Consider the following 21,655-nt stretch of genomic DNA (forward strand, 5'->3'; position numbering starts at 1 on the left):
AAATTTGCTGCAAAACTGTGAAATTCTGCCTTGGGAAAAGATGGCATACTTTTCCTGAATTCAGTGTGAATGAAATCTCCTCACAGGTCCAGAGAAATGACATCATTTTGAACTGATGCTTTTTTTTTCTGCAAGAAAAATCATCCCCCATCCCCCTCCCAGAAAAACTGCATTTTTATCTGAGGAAAAATGATGAAATCTGGTGCAACCATGGGTTATTTCTTATTGGTGACATGGATATTTTTCTGCTACAGCTTAGACTGTAATGGACCCTTCAAACAGACCAGAACAATATAAAGCTGTGTGCTCTGGTCTCTTGGTTGAGTCACATGTTATAAAAGTTTAAAAACAGAGCATTTACAATCAGGGACATAAAGACGTGCTTTGAAAATTGTAAATACATATTTACAGGCTTGTGTGATAAACCAGAATTTCTCTAGGAAAAACCTTCCTACATCACAACAATGTACACACTTCTCTCCTTGAGAATGTCAGGTTTTATAGTTGATAACACTCTAAAAAAGGCAGCAAAAAGAAATTGCACAGAAGTGGCCTCTGGTAACCTCCCAGGGATGCCTTAAAGGCACTAAACTGGGCAGCATCCATGCCAGAACTCCATCCTTCAGTGAACTGACTGCAAGCTGAGTGGGTCTGAGGAGAATGGATTGTTCAAAGCAGGTTTTGGGCTATATGGCAAGAAAACTCTTCCTCAGCAACAATCCTCAAGTGATAATTTATACACTAGCTGTGATCTTTGACAAGGTGTCCTACAAAACTGCACTGGGGAAATCAATCATAATCAATCAGTCAATCACTAATAATACTGGTGCTTTCTTCAGAGTATATTGGGTTTATTAGCACTTTGTACTCATCTTTCAAGTGATTTAGGTGCTCTCCAGACACACAGGAAGAGCACTGCTCTTTGAAAGAGCAGGGTTTACCATCCTAACATTGCATGATGAGAGAAAGGACAAAATGTGCAGAGAAAATAAAAATCAAAAGGTAATCTGCAAAACCAAAGTGAGACAAACTGCTCAGAGAGCTGTGTGTGCACACCAGCTGCTTGGATATAGACATAAGGCTAGGAAAATTCATCTTTTGTGCTATTTGACCAAAATTTGCCAAGCTGCCTAACAGATCTGGATGCTCCCTTCCAACTAATTTAGATAACTAATGAGATTCTGTCTTCCAAGGCTGCTGTGAAAAATCCCAGCCTTTGTTTGCAATTAGCACATCTCTCTCTAGATGAGATTACTGCTAGATAAAAACTCCAAAGGGAACAAACCCAGGAGAGCCTCCAGGCCAGAAATGAGGCAGAGCAGGCAGCAATGGCCCAGGGATCTCAGTGGTCTCAGTCCTGGACTGGAGCATCACTTCCAGCATGGGAGGGGATGCAGATTTTTATGGCTCATCCAGGTCTCAGCCTTCCCCCAAACCACAATTGCACTTAGAAAGCCTCCAAGAGGGGTTTATCCAAAAAAATCTGTGGTGGGATAATACCAGATCCTGAAAACCTTTTCTTTCCAACTCAAACAACATACACCTTAAACATTTTTATGGTGCACAGTGTTTCTTCTATAAAGCTTTTCTATTCATTTTGAACTATTTGATTTTCATCAAAACTATACAAAATTAACTGCTTTCAGCAATTCCATACATATATTTTTTATCTGTCATATATATATCTCTATATATGAAGATATATATATATAAAATTGATCCTTTCTTTGACTTTTTCAGGGTGCTGGGGAGGAATATCAGCTGGGCACTTGTTTCTTCCTAACTAATGTGTGCATACACAGATCTGTGCTTATCTGTGTGGAGTGCAAAGTCAAGGACAGGAATAAATTGACTGAAACAAGAAGGAAATACAACAATCATCCCCTTTGGCCTCCTTAAAAAGTTCCAAACCTGGATGCTAAGCTAGCAGGGATCATGGAAAATCATGTGTTGGCAGAAGGAACCCTTCACCTAATGGGTGAACTGGGCAGAAGTTCTGCCCAGAGCTGGCAGATGATGTAGCTGGGTGTGACTGACCCTATTTGGGGACAGCAAAGAGGTAAGAGACCTTTCTGCACTGCATTTCAGCAGCTGACCTGTGTCTTTCTGCAATTAGACTTCACTGGCTGTCCTCAGGGATGGCCTCTGGACAGCACCCCCAAAACCAAACACATCTAGAGACACAACACAGGTGCTCTATTTAAGGACAAATGTTGTGTTTAAGGACAAATGTTGTATTTAAGGACAATTCTGGCCTGATACTGCACAGCAACACCTGTGTTTGATACTGTCCCTAAATCAATAAATCCTGGCTCTAAACAGCACCAGACTGGCAACACAAGGTATGGCAGCTTTTGGATGTTTGTCCCTTCATGGAACTGGGCTCTCAGTGCATTTCCCAATAAACGTGTCCTGATGCACTGCAAAAACAGCATCTGCCCCTTAAAGCCTATGGTACAAAGTCAGGGTACCCACAGATTTCCCATGTGGAAACCTCAGGACACCCAACCACTCCCTCTTTTGTGCTTTGCCCAGTTCTTTACCCATTAGGATGGAAAGCAGGAACTAAAAGGATGTAACAGTCCTTTGAGAATTTAATTGCATAGTGTGTTAAACCCTCTGTGTTCTCCCAGAGAGAGAAACTCACCCAGACCCACCCTCCCTCTGAGCAGGGGTACTTGGCCTGCAGATGCCTGAACATTTCTCCAGGCTGTTCTCCATGGGACACCCCAAGATCACCCTGTGCCAGCAGCCACAGTTCAGCACTCTCTGGGGAAGGCAGGAGCCTGCTCTGTGCTCCCTCCCTTCAGGAAGGCTGACATGACAGAAGCACATCATCACTTCCAGCAGAAGAAATTTCTGTGCTGTTGTCTGCTGAGGAACCCACCTCACCTCATCTGAGCAAAGCAGGAGAGGAAAATGCTTGAGGATCACTTCACCTCCCCCCTTCCAGTCAGAAGTTTCTGGTACCTGAAAATACACAGAGAGTTGTATTTAATAGTATTAATTGTATAGTTGTATTTAAGAATAAATAGTTTAAGGAGTCACAGTTCCATGTCCCATGGAGCTGGAAGCAGAACAAGTCATTCAGTGACCACTGTACATTAAAGAGACCCCCATGATTTAATTTTAGTTGGATTTGGACCACAGCTAAATGGTCTGAGACAGCTAGAGATATTAACATTCATTAGCAACCATCCCCATTATTCAGGAGATAGCAAACCTCAGAATTTTACTAACCATTCCCTCAAATGTTGTTTTCTTGAATGGTTTTAAGAAAGAATAAACTTCAGGCTGCAGTGTCTTAATTTTGTTGGCACTCATTGTCACCTTTAGCTTTGCACATGTTAAGTATCCTGTTCTTTAGCTGTTCCATCAGTGTAAAGGAGATTATTATCTGAAAGTTAATGAGAAAATGAAGAGGCAGAAAACAGTGTTTTGTTGAAACCAACAGAAACTCAGCTCAGCCTCACCAGTACCTGGGGCTGGGTCATTGATTTGCCCAAGCCCATCAGCTCACAGTCATGAGATTCTGTTCAGTGTGTGCAGGGTTGAGTGCTTGGCAGATTCAGTTTAGATGTAATTTAATATAATATAGAATAATACAGTATAATGAAGTAATTAATTAGCCTTCTGATAAGATGGAGCTCTCCTCATCATTTCCTCCTTCATCAGGGGCAAAAATATCATCGATATCTGTACCTGCTTTGGTCAGACATGCCCGGGGTCTATTCCTTGAAGAAGTGGGATGAGCTGGAGCTGGATTTCTTGCACTGCCTGCTGCTGGGGCTATGCGAGGATGAGGAGGGACATCTAGAGGCCATGCGGAGCCTGCAATGTGCACAGAGGCAGGAGAGCATCAGGGACAAAACCAGAGCCGTGCTTTGGCAAGCCATGAGACAGGACAAGCACACACTGCAATACCGAGAGCCACTTCTGAAGGTAAGAGGGTATTTTTGTCCTGTTCTGAACTTACCCTGTTGAGTTTATTTAAGCAGGAAACAGAAAATGTCAACTGGAATCTCCCACCCCGTGTCCCAGACCCACTGGGGACACACAAACCCACAGCTGCATCAGAAACTAGAAGAGACAAGTTCCATTCTCTCAGGAGAAACCATAAAAGAAAACCATAGCAGGTTTTGAGATACATATTTTTGGGAAAGGAATTTTACTTTACCAGAGCACAGACCACACCTGGTCATTCCTCCCCAGGTCCAAGTTGGCAGAGCTCTCCTGTCACAATTGCACTGACAGAATTGACAAGCACAGGACACAACTGTGCCTTTATTGCAGTTCAGATTTTAAACCAAGTGTCCCAAAGGGAAAATCTGAGATTTTTACTGTAACATTTTAATTTTTTGCCTCAGTTGATTGTGATTTCAGGAAGAAAGCCTGAACACATGACTCACAGCAAGGGAAGTCCAACTGCTTCTGCCCTATTCTAGACATACAGTTCAGTTCAAATGAAACCAAACTTCCATACTCTAAAGGATTCAAAAATTCCCCTGTTTGTTTTTAGATTCAGCACCTTCTGCCATCATGCACAAACTTGTCTGCTTCCCCTCACACCTGTGCACCCCATAGGTAATTCCATACCTTCCTTCCCAAGGCAAATTCTTCAAAATTCTGACCAAACCAAACCCCTTATGTTCTTCCAAGGGAACATCTTTTGAAATATCATTTTCTTACACAGCAACACGTCTAAAAAAAGTTCAAAGCCAGGTTTCTCTCTGGGTTATTTTTAGAGTTCAATATACACCCTTTAAAGGAGATTTCAGTTTGTCCTTACACACAATGTAACTGCAAGTTAGACATAAAGAAGTGCAAAACTTTCCATTACAACAGAAAACCAAAACCACAGAAATTTTGAAAAGCAAGCAATTCAATTATTTTCAAATTAAAATTGGTGGTTAAAATTGCCTGCCAAAAGTTTTTGTTATTGTTCTGTGTAAATCACCCACTCCAGCCCTTGTGAATTCAATCCTGAACCTTCAGCCAGTGTGGAAGAACCAGAAATTGTAATGGGGAGGTCAACAAGAGCCAGATTTTTGTTGTTCCATATAAGGGCTGTTACCAAGGGAAACAGCAGAATATCCAAAATAAGTTTAGTTTGTTTGGCTTCAGATTTTTACTATAACTAGAAGAGGGAAATTTTAGTTTATTTCTGTTCAGAATGTCTCCTTGTAAGTAATGCTTTCTGTCAAAATATTAATTATGAGTTAAAATTCTTCTGTAATCAATGACATCTGTGTGCTCTTGCATGCAGTGAGGCAGGGTCTGCATCCTATGGGAAAACTAAAGGAAAAAAAATGTTAAAAGCTCAAATCCAAAGAGACAAAATATCAGGGAAAATCTGACCTAGACTTTCAAATGCACACCCTGATCAGACATTAGGAAGAAATTCTTCCCTGTGAGGGTGGCACAGGTGCCCAGAGAAGCTGTGGCACCCCTGGCAGTGCCCAAGGCCAGGTTGGATGGGGCTTGGAGCAGCCTGGGGCAGTGGAAGCTGTCCCTGCCCATGGAAGGGTGAAAGAGATGAGTTTTAAGGTCCCAAACTACTCCAGAATTCTACAGAATTTCACTCCTAATTTCCTCAAGCTTTAAAGCCAATAACATGGCTTGTTATTTGGAAGCTGAGGATTAGAGGAATGAGCTAAAAAAGGAATTTTTTTTCCAAGTAGAAAATGAAATTGAGTTCCTGATGGAGTTCTTAGTGCTGCCTTTCCATAGTGCTGCAAAACCAGAGCCCTGTCTGCTCTGCCAAAGCTGCAGAGTTGAAATGGTTCAACAGCAATCAGGGCCCTCCTTGCCCAGCACTCACCTGCAGTGGATGCAGAACTCTCATTTGAGAGCCTGATCAGAGAAGAGCTGGGATGTTGGGATGGTTTTGGCAAGGGGAGCTGTTCTCTCAGAGGGAGGGGAGCTGAGATCCCCCTGCTGCACGAGGAGCAGTGACTGACATTGCTATTTCTGTCCCTGTCACTTTGCACCTGCTTTCACCATCTCAGCCCTGGGTAACTGGAGACAGGCAAAGAAAAGGAATTCTGGGGCACCCTGTGAGGGATGGTCCCATGGGAAGGGCCAAGGGCTGTTCCAGCCCCTCACACCCTGTGCACAGCCCAGGCTGCCCCAGCTCTGCCAGAACCACTGCTGGGAGCAGCCCCAGCCAGAAAAAAAAAAACATTAAAAATAAAAAATAACGTCAGAAAACATCTTCTGCTTGTAAGGAAAAAAGGCCCAGAACCCAAATGTCAGGTAGCAGAAAGGATTTGTGTGCACGAAGTTTTTTCTGTCAAATAAGGACTTTAAAACCAAACAAAATAGTTTGGTAGATGCTATTCCAGAAATTAAAGCTGACCCAGAAGTTAAATGAGGCAATTTATTACAGCTCCCTCTCACAACTGAGAGCATACCCAAACTAGAAGAGATAAATCACCCAGTTTGGTGATACAATAAAAAATTGTATCCCTACAATGAAAAATATACTAAATCCCAGCTCTTAAAGTTTTCCATCCTCAAATCTGAAGGTGTTCTGTAGTGTGAGTCAGTACCATAATCCCAGTTTTTCAGATCCAGAACAGTCAGGTGGAAAGGGATTTGCCAAGGTCACTCAGAAACAGGACTGAACAAAGGAAGAGATTCCCACAGCACCCACATTACTCTCACAGGTTAAATTATCTCCTGAATATTTAATTTGTCCAAACCAAGTTCCCAGTTCCATATCCCTTCCCAGGCTTCCCCATCAGCCTTGCCATGAGCAGCAGACACAAACTCAAAGGCCAGGAAAAATGCCAGATCCTCACACACCCCCTTCCCTCAGACATTCCCAAAATACATTTGGTATTTTTTATTCAAATTAGTTTGTCTTCTACCACACTCCTTCAATTAACATTCTCCTGGGATGCTAGTTTAATTATCTAGAAATATCCTAGAAAAATAAGCCATGATATTTGTGGGCATGAAGGCTGGAGTGATCTAAGGTGGGTGCCAGTCCCACCTGGAAATTCAGTGAACAAAATTCAGGTGATTTAGGTTCACATTTTTACCTCAATTAATTTTTTTTTTCTGCAAGGATTATACTCTATAATCTAAAATAATCCCAAGCATATGCTCCAAAATTTCAGACACACACACACATTCCACATTCCATTTAACAATAAACATGCCAGGAACTTATTCTATCAAGTGTTTCCTAATCTTAAATAAAAAAATAGCTAAGCTGACATAAATCATTGACTGCTTAGGGAAAAAAAAAAAAAGAATTGTGGATGTTTAAACCCAAATTCTTGGTTTTGCAGAATTAGGCTGAGTAATTTCACAGGCCAGAAGGGCAGCAAGAAGGGTCAGGGTGGATCAATGCCATTTCTGGGCTTTCTGGCAGCAGCACATTGCTTAATGGGAAATACACAAAACAAGGACTTGGAAAAACATAAAAACATCACCCACTAAGGAAAACATCTTCTTTTGTCTCTTCAGTGAAACAAAGTATTTCTCAAGACAAAAAGGTTGATGGATGGAGTTTTGGTTTATGGACAGAGTTTTCTTTAAAGGGATGTCTCCTTTTGTATGGAAAAGTCCTGACTCATTGTGTGGAAAATGGGGAAGCAGCAGAAAACAAAAAGGATCTTAATGTGCTGTATTGTGGATATTTGGAGAATTATGTGTGTTTATTCATGAAAGCAGGGAAAGAGCTGGAGCAGGTCAGGATTTTATCTTTCCTTCACAGAACATGACTATTATGGTCAGGCCTTTCATGAATCTAAACTGGAAAAACCAGTTATTGAGATCCTTTGCATTCTAGACTTCCAAGAAGAGACCTGACAGCTCTCTCCACCACAGTGCTTCAAAGAACTGAATCCTTTAGAGCAGCTCTGCACCCACAGGAGCTCACAAACTGCTTTGTTCCACACCTGCTCTGCAGTTTCAGTTTCTTCAGAGCTGGCTCAGTTCCACTCCCTGTGGATCACGAGGAACTGGGGTGATGAACACCCAACCAACAATGAGAACTGCTGGAAAAAAATCTCACACCATGCCTAAACTCACCTGGAGGACTCTAAAATTAATGTAGTAAAATTTACTCTACAATTAATGCATTAAAATTTAAGTAAAATGGTGGTTTACAATGGTATTTTAAAATGGTGGTTTACAATGGAGTTTTAAAATGGCATTTAACATTTTTAAAAGCAACCAGTGACCTAAAGTAGCCACTTGAAAAGGAATCCAGCACTGAGATGGCTTCTGAGCTCCTCCAGAAAATCAGTTGCCTTGAAGGTACTTCAAGTTGAGCTCAGTCTTATTCACTTAAGAAATCTTGGTGTAAACCTATAAATTTAGATCAACAGTATCATGTCAGCAATTTCTCTTCCTGCCCTTTTAAAATGTCACAGAGTATTTTGCAAGCCAAAAGGTGAACAATTTGGGATTAAAAATAGAAGTATTCAAATTAATCTTCTATACAGTCAGGTAATGTGATTTGATAAAAAGTTTGTATCTAATAATCACATTCTTAACAGAATGAGAAAACTTTCATCACACATAGGGAACACTGTAGTTTATTTTATTTAGATTTATAGAGAAATGGTGACACCAGAAGAGTTTCAAAGGATTGCTGAACAAGGATGAGCCCTCAGTCCTGCACATCTCATTACATAAAAAAGAAACCAGAGAAAAAAGTGTGTTTTGATTGGAAAAGGGAGATGAGGGACACTGAATTTGCCATAATGAACAGAGAATACAACTTCAAGTTCCAGTGGCAGTGGAGTTTGAGTGTGAAACTCTTCAAAGCAGCTCAGTGATGTAAAAATTCATTATTCCTCATCTTCCCACCTCCTTCCAACTGCAATGCTGAGCAGGGATCTCGACACCAAAAGGAGACACTGCATAACTTCCCCACTGAGTCACTGGGGTTATGCACAGAGGGATGTGCTGGAATGAGCTCTGCATTCCCAGCAAAATCCCTTCCCTGCAAAAGTCCTGGCATTTACACAGCCATTAGAGGACACAGTCTCAAGCACATCAGGGAAGGTACAGGTTGGATATTAGGAAAAAATTTTTCACCACAAGAATAATAAAGCACTGGAATGCTCCCAGGGAGGGGTAGAATCACCATCTCTGGATGTGTTTAAAAAGCCTGGACATGGCACTTGGTGCTAGAGTCTGGTTGAGGTGTTAGGGCATGGACTGGACCTGATGATCTTGGAGGTCTCTTCCACCCTCATCATTGTGTGATTCTGTGATTGAGCTCTGCTGAGCAGCACTGCCTGAAGGGCAGAGGGAATCACAGACCCACAGAGGCTGGAAAAGACCCCCAAGGGCATCGAGTCCAAGCTGTGCTGTGGCAGTGTACACTTACACTATGCCATATTTAGGAGTATTTTATTTGCATCTTGCTGTGAAATAGATATATTTTCCTCACCATTCTGCTCTTGCAAAGTACTGGAAGGTAAATCCTTTTTTCCACTAGGAAGCTGCTATTTTTTACAGTTTAATTAAATAGTTCACCCCTCTCTCATCACAGACTTACCACAAAAGCTCAGCTCCAACCCAGCACGTGCTTGTTCAAAATCTATTGTTTAGCTCCTTTCCATCCTGAGCAGAACTCCAGCATCATGTGAGTCACCAGACATTCAGTAAATAAAAGCCAGAATTAGTGTAAGGTCCTCTAAGTTCTCTTTTTAAGGTCATTCACAAGCCATTTGTCTGTCTCCAGCAATTCAGCTCCTTGGCTTAACCCAACTGCAGTGAAAACCTGGAGCTGAGCCCATAATTTTGGAAATGAAGTCATAAACCACAATAAATGAAGTGAATGCTATTCCTATTTGCATTCAATATTGAACATTTAGACATCAAACTCTATGACATCTCCCCAAAGAAAATCACCAGGAACCAGACTAGAATTTCAAATAACAGCCTTGCAACACAAACTGCTGACGCAGCAGAGGAGCAGAACCACCCCAGCCTGAATCCCCTGGGCAGCTCCCACCAGGGCTGAGGAGCCTGGCTCCAACACCCAGCACTGAGCACAGCCCAGGCAGCTGTGCCACAAGGTGCTTCCCAAGCCTTCCAGCAAACTGGAAAATGGGAAACACAACAAGGAAAACACAACCTGTCAGATCTGCCTCTCCACAACAGCTCCAGCATCTCTGTTTTTATTAAACCAACACTCATTTGATCTCACCCAGCGTGTCACTTGGCCTCTGTAAACAGGACAAGTGGAATTGTTTTCATTGCCTGTCTGGATGCATTTCAAGACGTGTCAGCACTCTGTGGGCTCTGGTACAGCTTTATTGTTGCTTCAGATCATACAGAGGCAGCTATAAAAGCCAGAGAAATTCAATTATGCAGATGAGATGCAATAGCAATAGTGACTATGAGAGCTGCACATTTCTGTTTGTAATGAGTCACCTGTTTAGGACTGAAACTCTTTGATGATCATCTCTCATTTGGAGATCTCCATCACCCAGCATTTCCCTGATTAACTGGTGAACACAGGTGACCATCTCAGTGTGGCACATCCTGGGGACCCAACAGGATTTAACATCACAGAGAAACCACACATAAATGACAGGATGAATTCTGCCATGATATTAAAGACTGAGGCTGGTTTACTCACCATCAGTTCCCTGCTAGACATGGCAAATAAATCCTTACAAGGTGACTGAAATACCCAGACTGCAGCAAGAGCAAACACAAAGGGATATCTCCTTTGTCAGTAAAGATTGGAAACAATGGATCAAGTTTATGTCCCACCCTCTGCAATCTCAAGCCTGTAAATCTTCACTTTTTTCATGTTTCCCTTTTTCTTATAAAGCCTCCAAATACAACACTGGGTATGCAAAACAATATTTTCCCTTGGGTAAATAGAGTAAAACCCAATCAAGAGTGAAAACCTCCACTGTGGCTTCCTCCCAGCTCCTTGGTGTGACTGCTGCTGTAAGGAGACCAAGGATTCACCTCTCCCATTGTGGTGCAAATCCCAAAGTGCAGGAGTGCAAAACCACCCCATGAACATTGGAACCTCTGCATCACTCCATCAGATCTCCCCCCATCATTCCAAATTCAGGGCAAATGTTGTTATAGACAGAACATGGTCAAGGAATGACATCCCACATGAAAAAATAAACTGGGACTTCTTACCAAAATTCAGATAGAAGTATTAATTTGAACAGACAACTCCATAAAATAATAATTTATACTTAATAAGATAATAACTCACGACTGGATTAGCTGGGAGCAGTGAAGGAACTGACTGCTGTCAAATGCTGTTCAGCCTCAGCAATGTTCCATCATCCCACCCCACTGCCACACTAACATGGGCCCAGATGCTTCCATCTCCACTGCAAGAGGCAGAACACACACCCTGGAGGGAATCAAACATTCCAGAATTGTCTAGAGCCAAAAAAACCTTTGCATGTATTTTTCTTATTGAACTATTTACCAAGTTTAAAGCATATAAAAATAGAAAACTATAATATCAGAAAACTACAGTATCAAAGTTGAAATAGTGTATGTAATTTTCATTTAAACAGTTTAAATTTAATCAGCTGTGTCCACAATTGAAACCAAAAATCCTCAGGCTAAGTCAGAAGTGGCCAATTGGTACAAATTCATGTCACTGGACCAGGGGGACACAACTGAAGGACACAGGCACATTGAAATCCTCCTAGATGAACTTGTTTTATCTTTCTTATCTTTATCTTTCTTTTCTCTTTCTTGGCACATCTGCTTTCCAAACAAAAAGCAAGTTTTCCCCGAGTTTTTAAGAAGTTCACTTTATTGGTTTTAGGAAATGTGTCATGGTATTTCCATCTGGTTGGTCATTAAGCAACACCAGGGACTGGAACTCAGCACAGGATGGACACAAGGAGGAGGAAAATCCCTCTTCAGTTCTTACCTGCATTCACAGCCCTCCAGCAAGGCTACAGCATTCAAAAGCAAGGACAACCCCACTTTTATGTCAAATTGCAATTTTTAATGTTTTCATTAGAATAATCTTTATAGCACTCTCCAATAGAAGAAACAATATACCTAACAGCAAACTTTAATACAGGAACATGCTCCAAGATTAACAACCCAAAATGAAAACAAAATGAAATTAATGTAAAATGTAAATCACATATAGTACAATTGAAGTGTCCAAAACAATTTAAATAATTTTAAATATTTTATTTTCTTAAACTTGCTACAAATGCTTTATACAATATTTCAACATAAAGTCCCCATAACAGAAATGTAACAAAATGGGAATGATAGTGAAAGTGAAAGTTAAAAGTGGCACAAATTCACCAAACAAGTATTAAACTACAAATTTTAGAGGTAGATTACTTTTTAAGAACAAAAAATAAAAGGGGTGTCTGTATAAAGAAACTTTCCATCCATTCTGTCATTAATTGTGAAAGCTCTATGAACACGTGACAAACAGTATTTCCATAAAAAGCTGTTATGAACAATAGACCAATTCATTGTCTTAAATTAGAGGTGTACAAGCTTTTAGAATAATTATATATTTCATTTTCAAAATATGCAGGTCTCTAGCCCTGCTCTAGCCTTCTTATCCATAAAAAGATACACTGCATCCATTATATATCTGGTGTTTAGAAATTCATCACTGCTATATAAATTTTATTTGCATGTGTAAATAGGAACTTGGAAAATCCATAAAACATCCAAATCAGGCTTTTTTTCCCACTGTATCATGGACATTAAAAGACTCAGAAAGTGAGGAGAAGGTGGGAAGGTAATTCTGCCCTGCTAGGTTGGCCTCTGCTGACTCACTGAGACAAAAAGCTTTGAGAGACCCAGTGCAAGACCAAAATCCTTGGAGTGCAGCAACTGTTGGCCCTGAATCCACACTGATTTCTGGACAGGCTGAAGGAACCTGCTCTGGGTATGTAAAACAATATTTGCCAAGCAAAGCAACTGAATTGCCCAACACCATCCACAAAACCAAGAGCAAAAACATTTGGTTCAGTTCATTCCTTCTGCTGATTTCCTGTGGGGTTCCATTTGTGTTTAATTAACAGTACCCTTGAATTTAATCTGAATTATCCCACGTGTGTCAAGCACAAAATAAGAAAATCTAGGCCTGACACTGCAGGCAATTTTATGGCTATGAGTCTCACAAGCTTGGATTTCACATCCCTTGGTGTAGTGCTTATCCTAACATGAGCCTGCAACAGCTCTCATGGCATTAAGGGATTTGTTTTGTTTTGTTTTGTTTTTACAGGAGATTCCTAGAAAATAGAAATTTAAAAAAACCCAACAAAACAAAAACTGAAGATAAATGACAAAACAATTTGTGAACAAGTATGTTTACACAGAAAAACTGAAAGGTGAAAAACAAATTGGCAGACAAATATACATGAAGCAAGTCTTGAAAAAATATTAAGATTTCCTGGAAAAAAAAAATCAAAACCCAACAGTGCCTACATAGAGCAGAATCAAAGTTAAACTGTGCTGATATTTGTGTATGAAGGCAGAAAAATTCTTCATACTGCAGAACCGATATAAAAAGAATTTGAGCAGACAATCTAGATTTATAAAAGTTACTTCAGAGGCAAAAAGAATTCCCTGGTGTAACCATTTGTTAAACTGATAAAGACTCCAAGCAGCCAAAGCAAACCAAGGGTGTTTGAGGCAGCCAAGGAAACCTTGCCCCAGGTCAATTGTTATTTCCCCAAATACTACAAACAATTCCCATGTGCACCCATTTCCAAGCACTTGGTTATTTTGCCTAAGGTCAAATGATTCATTTAGATGGAAAGATGTGTTTTGGCTTCTCATTCTACTGATCTGTTCTGGCAGCATTTAAATGCAGTTTCACACATAACTAAGAGAGCAGCTGATGAGAATTAACACGAAGATGTTTATGTCCCAAGGGAACAGGCCTGGTAGACATTTCTTGTTCCTAAAAGGCATTTTTACACCATTAGTCTCCAAATTCCAAATAACATTTTTCTCCTTCAACATATCCTAATTTGGGTATGGATTATTTAAAGTCAAATTCCCCTCCAGCACTTGGGAATAATTCTGCTATATTGAACACCTTTACTCTCCAAAGAATTTCCTCACTATTTGGAGATCTTCACTGTGAGACACACAAGCTGTGAACAGTTTGGATTTTGACAATGAACAGATCCTGCTCTGCTTCTTCTGACAGAGGCTGCCAGTTCCTCCCCCTCCTTTCCATTCAAACCCTACCCTGGCCCTAAATCTGCTGTTAATCACAGCCAGGCGCTGCAATTACCAACCCCAAAAGAACTCTTAATTACCAGTGAGCTTGGTGAAAGTTCCTCAGCAATCAGACTCCTGTTTCCAAGAAAAACAGGGCAGGAGCAAGGTAACAAAGGTTATAAACACTGTGCAAAATATACTATTGATTTGAGAGACTACATGAAGACGTAAATCGGGACTCAGGCACGTAGATTAAGATTTTTTATTTATTTATTGAAGGATTACCCTTTCTTGTGATTAAAATGCTTCTTCTCAAAAAGAAATAGAACTTTAATTATAAAGTTTTATAGTGAAACATAAAAAGCATGATACTTCTAACAAATTTACATGTTCATGTAACTTTTCTTACATGTCTATTTCCCTTATATTAAGTATTTTATGATCTCAGTCCGTATGCACATACATTTTGGAAGTATTTGGTCATGGTTTGTTTCTTTCATATATATATATATATATGCAGAGAATGCTTTTTATTACAAACCAAAGCAAGTTATTTTAGTGAGTAAAGAATGCAGTCATATTTTTTAACTTAGTGAACCAACATAAATAAATCTAGAATGCTTCTGGGCTACCTTAGATGTCAGATACCAAATACAAGGTCAGTGTCTCCAATAACATTGAGTTTAATGACATGAAGTTTATTTGCACTCAGGTATTGACATTTTTTTGTTCCAGAGTTTTCAATTCAGTTTATAATTAAAGACATTCTCTATACAAACCGTGTATAATTTCATGACATGACAAAATGCATCAAGTATGTACATCATACCCCAGCATCAGTAAGCTGCTCACCCATGTTTTAGGAAATGCAACTTCTTTTTTTATTTAAGCGTGAGAAACTCAAAAAAAAGACAAAAAAAAAAGGACAAAAAAAAAAAAAAAAGAAGACCAGCAAGCAAAACAGCAAGCAACGTGTTCCTGGGTTGTTTCAACTTCAAATTAAATGCTTACCTGAAATCTTTCAGTTCTTGCTTTGTACTGCTTTCATCTCTTTTGTTTTCTGCTGCTTCTGCATTTGCTGCCTGCTGCAGACTCCGTGTGATTGGTCCTCCAATCCTCTCTCTAGATTTGACACTGAACCTGTCTGCCTTTTTCTTACTTGCCACAGCAGATTTACTTGGCAAAACAGCTTTGCTATTCCTTTGTATTCTGACGTGCAATTTCCGGGAGGCTTTGCTGGAGATTCCAGAGGAATTGCTCTTAGAAACCACTTTAGTTTTTTTCCCATCAACATGGGACATTTTAGACACTCTTACAGGACTAGAGTTCCTCAAGGATGAAGATGAATTTGGCTTTTTAGATCGCATGGAAGGTACAAATTTAACGTTTTGTTTGGATTTGAAGGAGGCAGAGGGGAGCTGGAGCTGTGCAGGTCCTGAGGTTCGTGCTCTGGTCTTGCCCAGGTGAGGCTGAGTGCTCTGCATTTTGATTTCTGCATCCGCCGTTCGCCTGCGCTGGTTGCTGCCTTTGTCGCTGTTGGCAGGGGAAGAAGCTGCACTTTTTTTGGAAGAATTCTTTTTGGAGGAGGGAGAGATGGGTTTTTTGGGGCAGCTGTATGATGCATGTTTGTTCAAACTCCCAATGTAAGTGAACTCTCTGTTACAGTAGGGGCAGATGTGAGAGTCTGTCTCGGATGGGTTATTTTTCAGCTCTGCCTTCTGCTGGGCAGATTTCTTTTTTTGCAGGATAGCTTTCTGTACAAGCTGGTTTTTCTTTTTCAATGCACTTATTTTTAGTTTGTTGGAGGACATTTTGCTAATCTCCACATTGAAATTGAGTCTTTTAGGCTGACCCATCCGTCTGAAGGCGTTTTTGCCAGGCCCAGCAATGACCACCACACCATTCTTAGGCTGCACTGTCTGTTTGAGGGGAACTGGATTTTTTTTAGGTGTGTATCTCTTTTTATCACTAGCAGATGCACAGGCCAGTATGTGTTTGTGTAACTCAGGCATGTTATCAACACTTTTGCCACATTTTGTGCATCGAATGGCAGTGGTAAAAGTCTGTGGGATATTATGGGTTGTGAAGTTTGTTGCAGTAACTCCAATCCCCATAGGATTCCGATGGTGATACTGAAATGGAGGTGGTTTAAAGCTTGGGTAGTGTTGGTTGAGGCCCATCCGGACATCTGGATCTTTAGATTTCACTCCAGAAGCCATTATTTTTATAGTAGTATAAAGCTCTTCAGAAGAATCATTTAGATCTTCATCTTCCTCCTCTTTTGAAGGCTCCAAAGAATCTTCTGGCAGGTTCTGCATGTGCTCTGCGTTTGCCTTACTGGGGTCAGTAAAATTCTGGGGTCTCAAAGTCCCACTTTCAAACTCATGATGTGTGCACTCCTTGTGTGGATGGAGATCCCGTTGATGCTGTTGCAAATTGCACAAAAAAGCAAATTCCTTTTTACACACCGAACAAACAAAGATATTCCCTACTCCGTGAAGCAGAAAGCGATGTTCTGACAAGTCTGTTTTATCCCTAAAAAGCTGTACACAGAATTCACATTTGAAGGGCCATTCCTCAGCATGAATGGATAAATGCTTCGTTAGGTCTTTAATGGAAAGGAAAGGTGATTCACAGACATTGCACACAAAGCTCTTGTTGAAGGTTTCCTGCACCACTCCTGATTCACCTGAAGTGTGAGGCTCCTCTCTCGCTTTCTGCTGCTCGCTTTCAGCTTCCTCCTGTTTTATTATTGGGAGAGAACTTTCAAGGTTATCAGCAGAGGAAACAACAGAAGAAACCACAGAAAGAGGAGGTGGAGATGGAGAGGATGAGGAAGAAGAGGATGAGAAAGAGGAGGAAGAAGAGGAGGAAGATGAAGAAGACAGGTTAGGGGGGCCAGGTGAAGCAGCAGAAATAAGCGGTTCAACCGAAGGGACGGGGGATGGAGAAGGAGAAACTGTAGGTGAAAGAACTGGTAGTGGGGACTGGGTAGTAGTGTTGGAGAGTGGTGAGGGACAGGAGGAGGTGTTGGTGGCACTGGCAGAGACATCTGGGATGGGTAAGGGCATGGTTGGGAGCAGGGGGGGCGGCGACGTGGCCACGGTTAGCACGGGCAGGCAGGGCGGCGGGGACGGGGGGTTGGTGGGCGTTAACAACGGGGGCAGCTGGCACACGGCAGGGGCAGCAGGCTGCACAGCTGGCACAGGGGAGGCAGCAGAGGAGCTGAGGGGCTGAGTGTCAGTGGCAGACGCTGCTGAGGGAGCAGGATCAGCGTCAGGCTCAGCTGGAGGCTGCGGGGCTGTGCCGGCGCTGTCGGGGCCCGGCTGCTCCGGGCCTGCGTCCGTCCCGTTGTACTCGTTGAGCAGAACCTTCTGCAGCATGCACGTGGTGGGCTTCTTCTTCTTCACACCACTGCAGGTTGCATGTGTGGAGTTCTCTTTGCATTCCCTCATTTCAGCATCGCTGCAAGGCTTCTTGTGCACACTCAGATCTAAAACAGATTCCCAGGGAACCTGAGTCTTGCTTTTGACATCAGACCTTTGTTTCATACCGCTGGATAAATCCAGGGGCTGCTGGTTGCACACATTGCCAAAAGTTGGAGCTGCTGTCCAGTCTTTTGATATTTTATATTCTTCAAAGCAATGAGGGCTCAAAGTCTCTTTGTCCTCCCTTGCAGTCAAGCTCCAAGCAGGTGAGTTGCTGTGGCTTTCTAACTTTGGCATTTTTGAACTCCTAATATTGTCATTCCACACAGTTTTTCCCTCACCTGATTTGACAAAATCTCGAAGCACTGGACTGTGCTGTGGAGAGCTGGGAGGAGAGCTGGTCCTTCTTTTAAACCTGCTGGATACTGGAGGCAAAACAGATGATGATGTAACAGAAGGTCCTATTTTAGGGATTTCACTTGATGGAGTTATCTTCTTACTGTCCTGTGTCTGAAGAAGCTGCTTTAATTTTGATGACAAATAAACCCCTTTTTCTTTATGAAAAGTTAAGCTTTCTGTTGAAATGCTAAGAGGAAGATTTAAAGAACTAGTAGGAGTTATAGGTTCAGGGTCTATTTCAGTTTTTATTTTTGGTACAAGAGGAGGGCTGGCAGTTCTTCTCTTTTTGGATTCACTGCTCCCACTGCTAGAGGGTTCCTTAGGAGGTTCATTCACATGTGTTTGTGTAACCTTTAAATTTGTGGAAATTTCCACTGTGACCGGACTGATTATACAATTCAGTCCATACAAGTCTGCAGAGTTGGACTCCATCTGAATCACATCACAATTGCTAGTGCTGCTGTTGGACTGAATTTTCCCATCAATGTAGTAATTTAAATTCTCAGAGATATTGCTGGATATATCCATAAGATAGACATCATCTCCCTCACCTTCCTCTTCTATTTCTGTGCTCGCTATGTACACGCTCTGGACTGCTGGGGCTGGCTCTGCTGGGAGAGGTGGCTCCTCAGTGAAGAACCCTTTTCTCCTGACACCTTTGGGAATAAGATGACGCTCGTGAACCCTGCGCTGATGCCTCCTCATGTTGGTGTGAGTACCAAAAACCTTTTTGCAGTATTTGCACGGATGCAATTCTTTGGGCTCCTTATTCTCCTCAGCAAACGCCGAGTTTGACATTTCCTGGGAAACTTTCTCAGAATCCAAGACAACAGAGTCTTGCACAAGACTGGAAACATTCAGGTCATCTTTAAGACCATCATCCACAATCACCTGATTATCAGCAACATTATCCAAGTGTTGTGAGGAGGTGAGAGTGAGGAATGGTTTCCTTTTGGGCCCGGCCTCGTGGCGCCGCTCGTGCCTGCGCCGGTTGATCTGGGTGCCGAAGGCTTTCCCGCAGTAGCGGCACTTGAACGCGTGGCTCAGGGTGGAGATGTGGATGTGCATGTGGCGCTCCAGTCCCTGCTTTGTGGTAAACTTCCTCTCACAATGCTGGCAAGGAAACATGAAGGTTTCCTGAACATCACCGTTGGATTCCCCCTCTGCTTTTGGAATTTTCACCACGAGTTTTTTCTTTGGAGAGCTTTCTGGAGATTCCTCTGACGTACTCTTTTGTTCTTCCATGGAGTCCAACTTTTCTTCGCATATCAAAGGCATTTCAGCATTTTCTTTAGGCATATTGGTATCTTCTATCTCCTCTTCATCTTCCTCTTCTTCATCCTCCTCTTCATCGTCATCTAAATCATCTGATGCACAATTTATGGCTTCTCCTTGTTTGTCTTCAGTTACCACTTGTGTTTCGTTGGTGGGACTGGGGACCATCAGCTTTGGAAGGACATCCTGATTTACCATCTCCTGAATCACAGCTGTTTGTTCCAGAGACAGCACTGCAGAAACAGAAGGAGCTTCATCTTCCTCTTTGTGACCTGGAACACAAGAGTGCAGTAAAGAAAAGCATGAGATATTTTTACCAAACACTTCAGGATATGCTACATCTTTCTTCTCCTTTTTTCTTGTCGCATAACATATCCAACGTTCCTGACCCAAGACACTTCTCATTTATTTTCTCATGAGGATGGATGTTTTCCTGCATTCAAGTCCTACCCATCTGTTCTCAAGGATATCCATTGCAGAAGAAAAGAAGGCCAGGTTGGATGGTGCTCTGAGCAACCTTGTCTAGTGAAAAGTGTCCCTGCCCTTGGAAGGAGATAAGCCTTAAGATCCCTTCCAACCCAAAATATTTGGGATTCTGCAATGATTCTAATAAAAGACCTTTGCTGCCAATCCCCACCATGTTGCCTAAGTGGGTACATTATAGAGCAAAAATCCTTCTCCATTCCTTAGCTGGGCCATGAGACACCTCAGCAGTGGTGCTCGTGTTGTGCCAGCAGAAGGGACAACAGAGGAAAGGAATGGAAGAGTTATGGGCCAAAATAATTAATAGTGTCTTTTCCCCCCTCCTTGGTATTGACTTTGTTAATTAGCAATAAATAATGACTATGAAACCAAGCTCCAAGACACTAGAATAAGGTTTTTGCTCTGATATTATCCTGTAAGGAGTTTGTGTTTCTATCTCAATTTTGCAGCACATTAATTTTCCCTGTGGTCAGAGTTTTATGTTTAATGACATGCTTCTAACAGCCAAGTTCCCAACTAGTAAAACAACTGGGGTAAACAATATAAACATGTTCACTTTGCTACAGTAAGATAACCTGCTAATGGACTAAACATGACAAACATCCTTTGCTTCAAAAAGATAAAGAGAAGGAAAAAATAATATACTTGAGAACTCACCTTCTTTAGAATCCCTCATATCTGCAGAAGTAGAATCCAAATCAGTCTTTTTCTGTTTTGTATCTGCTGCCTTCTTTCCCTTGTTTTTACTTTCCTGAGTCTTCTTCTTTCCTAGTGGGAAAAAAGCATTTATTATTCTTGCTTAACAATTTTATTTGTCATGTATCAGTGGCAGATTTAAACCCTCAGCTTTGGAGTACAACAAACTCCTGCAGAGCCCCTGTAGGAGAACAGACAGCATTCAGGTAAAAAACTTCACACACTTGAAATACTTTTCTGACTTTCAAAGCAAGAACAAACCACCTGTCCAGAATTAAGCAGCTCACATAATGCAGGTACCCAATCCCTTCATGTGGCCACAAAATTCCTAAATCTCACACAAGTGTATGGAAAATAGAAAATTTCTTCATACACAATTAATCCTAATGTTAATTGGAAGACCTTACAAAATAGAAACCCACAGAGGTTTATTTTCATTGTATAATCATTCATTTTCATTGTATAATCATGATAAGAAGAGTTATGATAAAAACAATGAAGCAATAACTTCATGAGAAGAGTGAAAGCAGCATGAGCTTGACAACCAGGGCAAAGGCAGTACAGCCAAATGAGATGGAAGTGGGTAACAGCAAACACTGAAGGTATTTGGATGGGTCCTGATCCAAACACCACTTTCAAGTTGTCACTTTCTGTTAGCAAAATGAAGAAGCAGCATGTATTAGTTGTAGAGGATGATGAACACAAAAGGGCATTATATGCAAAGAGCTGACCACTATAAAGTACTGCTGATTTTTGCCATTAATTCAGACCTATAACATACAGAAATTATGGTGTGGGGTGTGTCATGACAAATGAAAGTTTATATAGTTTTTCATTCACTTCATTGCAGACTGTATTCTCCACACAGAATACAGAAACCACCACTGAAACTCCACACAACTGTTCAGAAGCAGCCCAAACTCCTCCTGTGCCCCCCCTAACACACAAATTCTACTTTATAACACACTGCCCATTCCCTCTGATCAGAAATGTCCATCACAGCCCTAAATCCATTTCCTAGCTAGAAGCACATTCTTCCACATCACAATCTTGTCAAACTCCTCCTTTTTACCCCTTGAAAATATTTCTCACATCCTGAGCCAAGAAACTGAAATGCCTTAAAAAACAAAAAATGCTCCTCTGTTCCAGGAAGTTCCAAGTACAAATACCCCCCAAGAGAACAGCTCAGACAGCCTCACTTG

At 41.4% G+C, this 21,655-nt stretch overlaps 1 protein-coding gene across 2 annotated transcripts in view; it reads right to left on the reverse strand.

Moving 5' to 3' along the window:
* Nucleotides 1-2,892: 2,892 nt before the first annotated feature.
* Nucleotides 2,893-21,655, reverse strand: part of PRDM2 (PR/SET domain 2) — a 59,758-nt gene continuing 40,995 nt past the window's right edge. For both annotated transcript variants that reach the window (XM_063176947.1, XM_063176948.1), the window contains 4 exons: nt 20,415-20,525; nt 15,184-19,546; nt 3,703-3,831; nt 2,893-2,970 (listed from right to left, as the gene is read on the reverse strand). In XM_063176947.1, the coding sequence (XP_063033017.1) occupies nt 3,729-3,831; nt 15,184-19,546; nt 20,415-20,525 (4,577 nt within the window). In that variant the 3' untranslated portion in view covers nt 2,893-2,970; nt 3,703-3,728. The remainder of the gene's footprint in view (nt 2,971-3,702; nt 3,832-15,183; nt 19,547-20,414; nt 20,526-21,655) is intronic.

This window comes from Melospiza melodia, chromosome 26, assembly GCF_035770615.1.
Source record: "Melospiza melodia melodia isolate bMelMel2 chromosome 26, bMelMel2.pri, whole genome shotgun sequence".
NCBI classification, from domain to species: Eukaryota; Metazoa; Chordata; class Aves; order Passeriformes; family Passerellidae; genus Melospiza; species Melospiza melodia.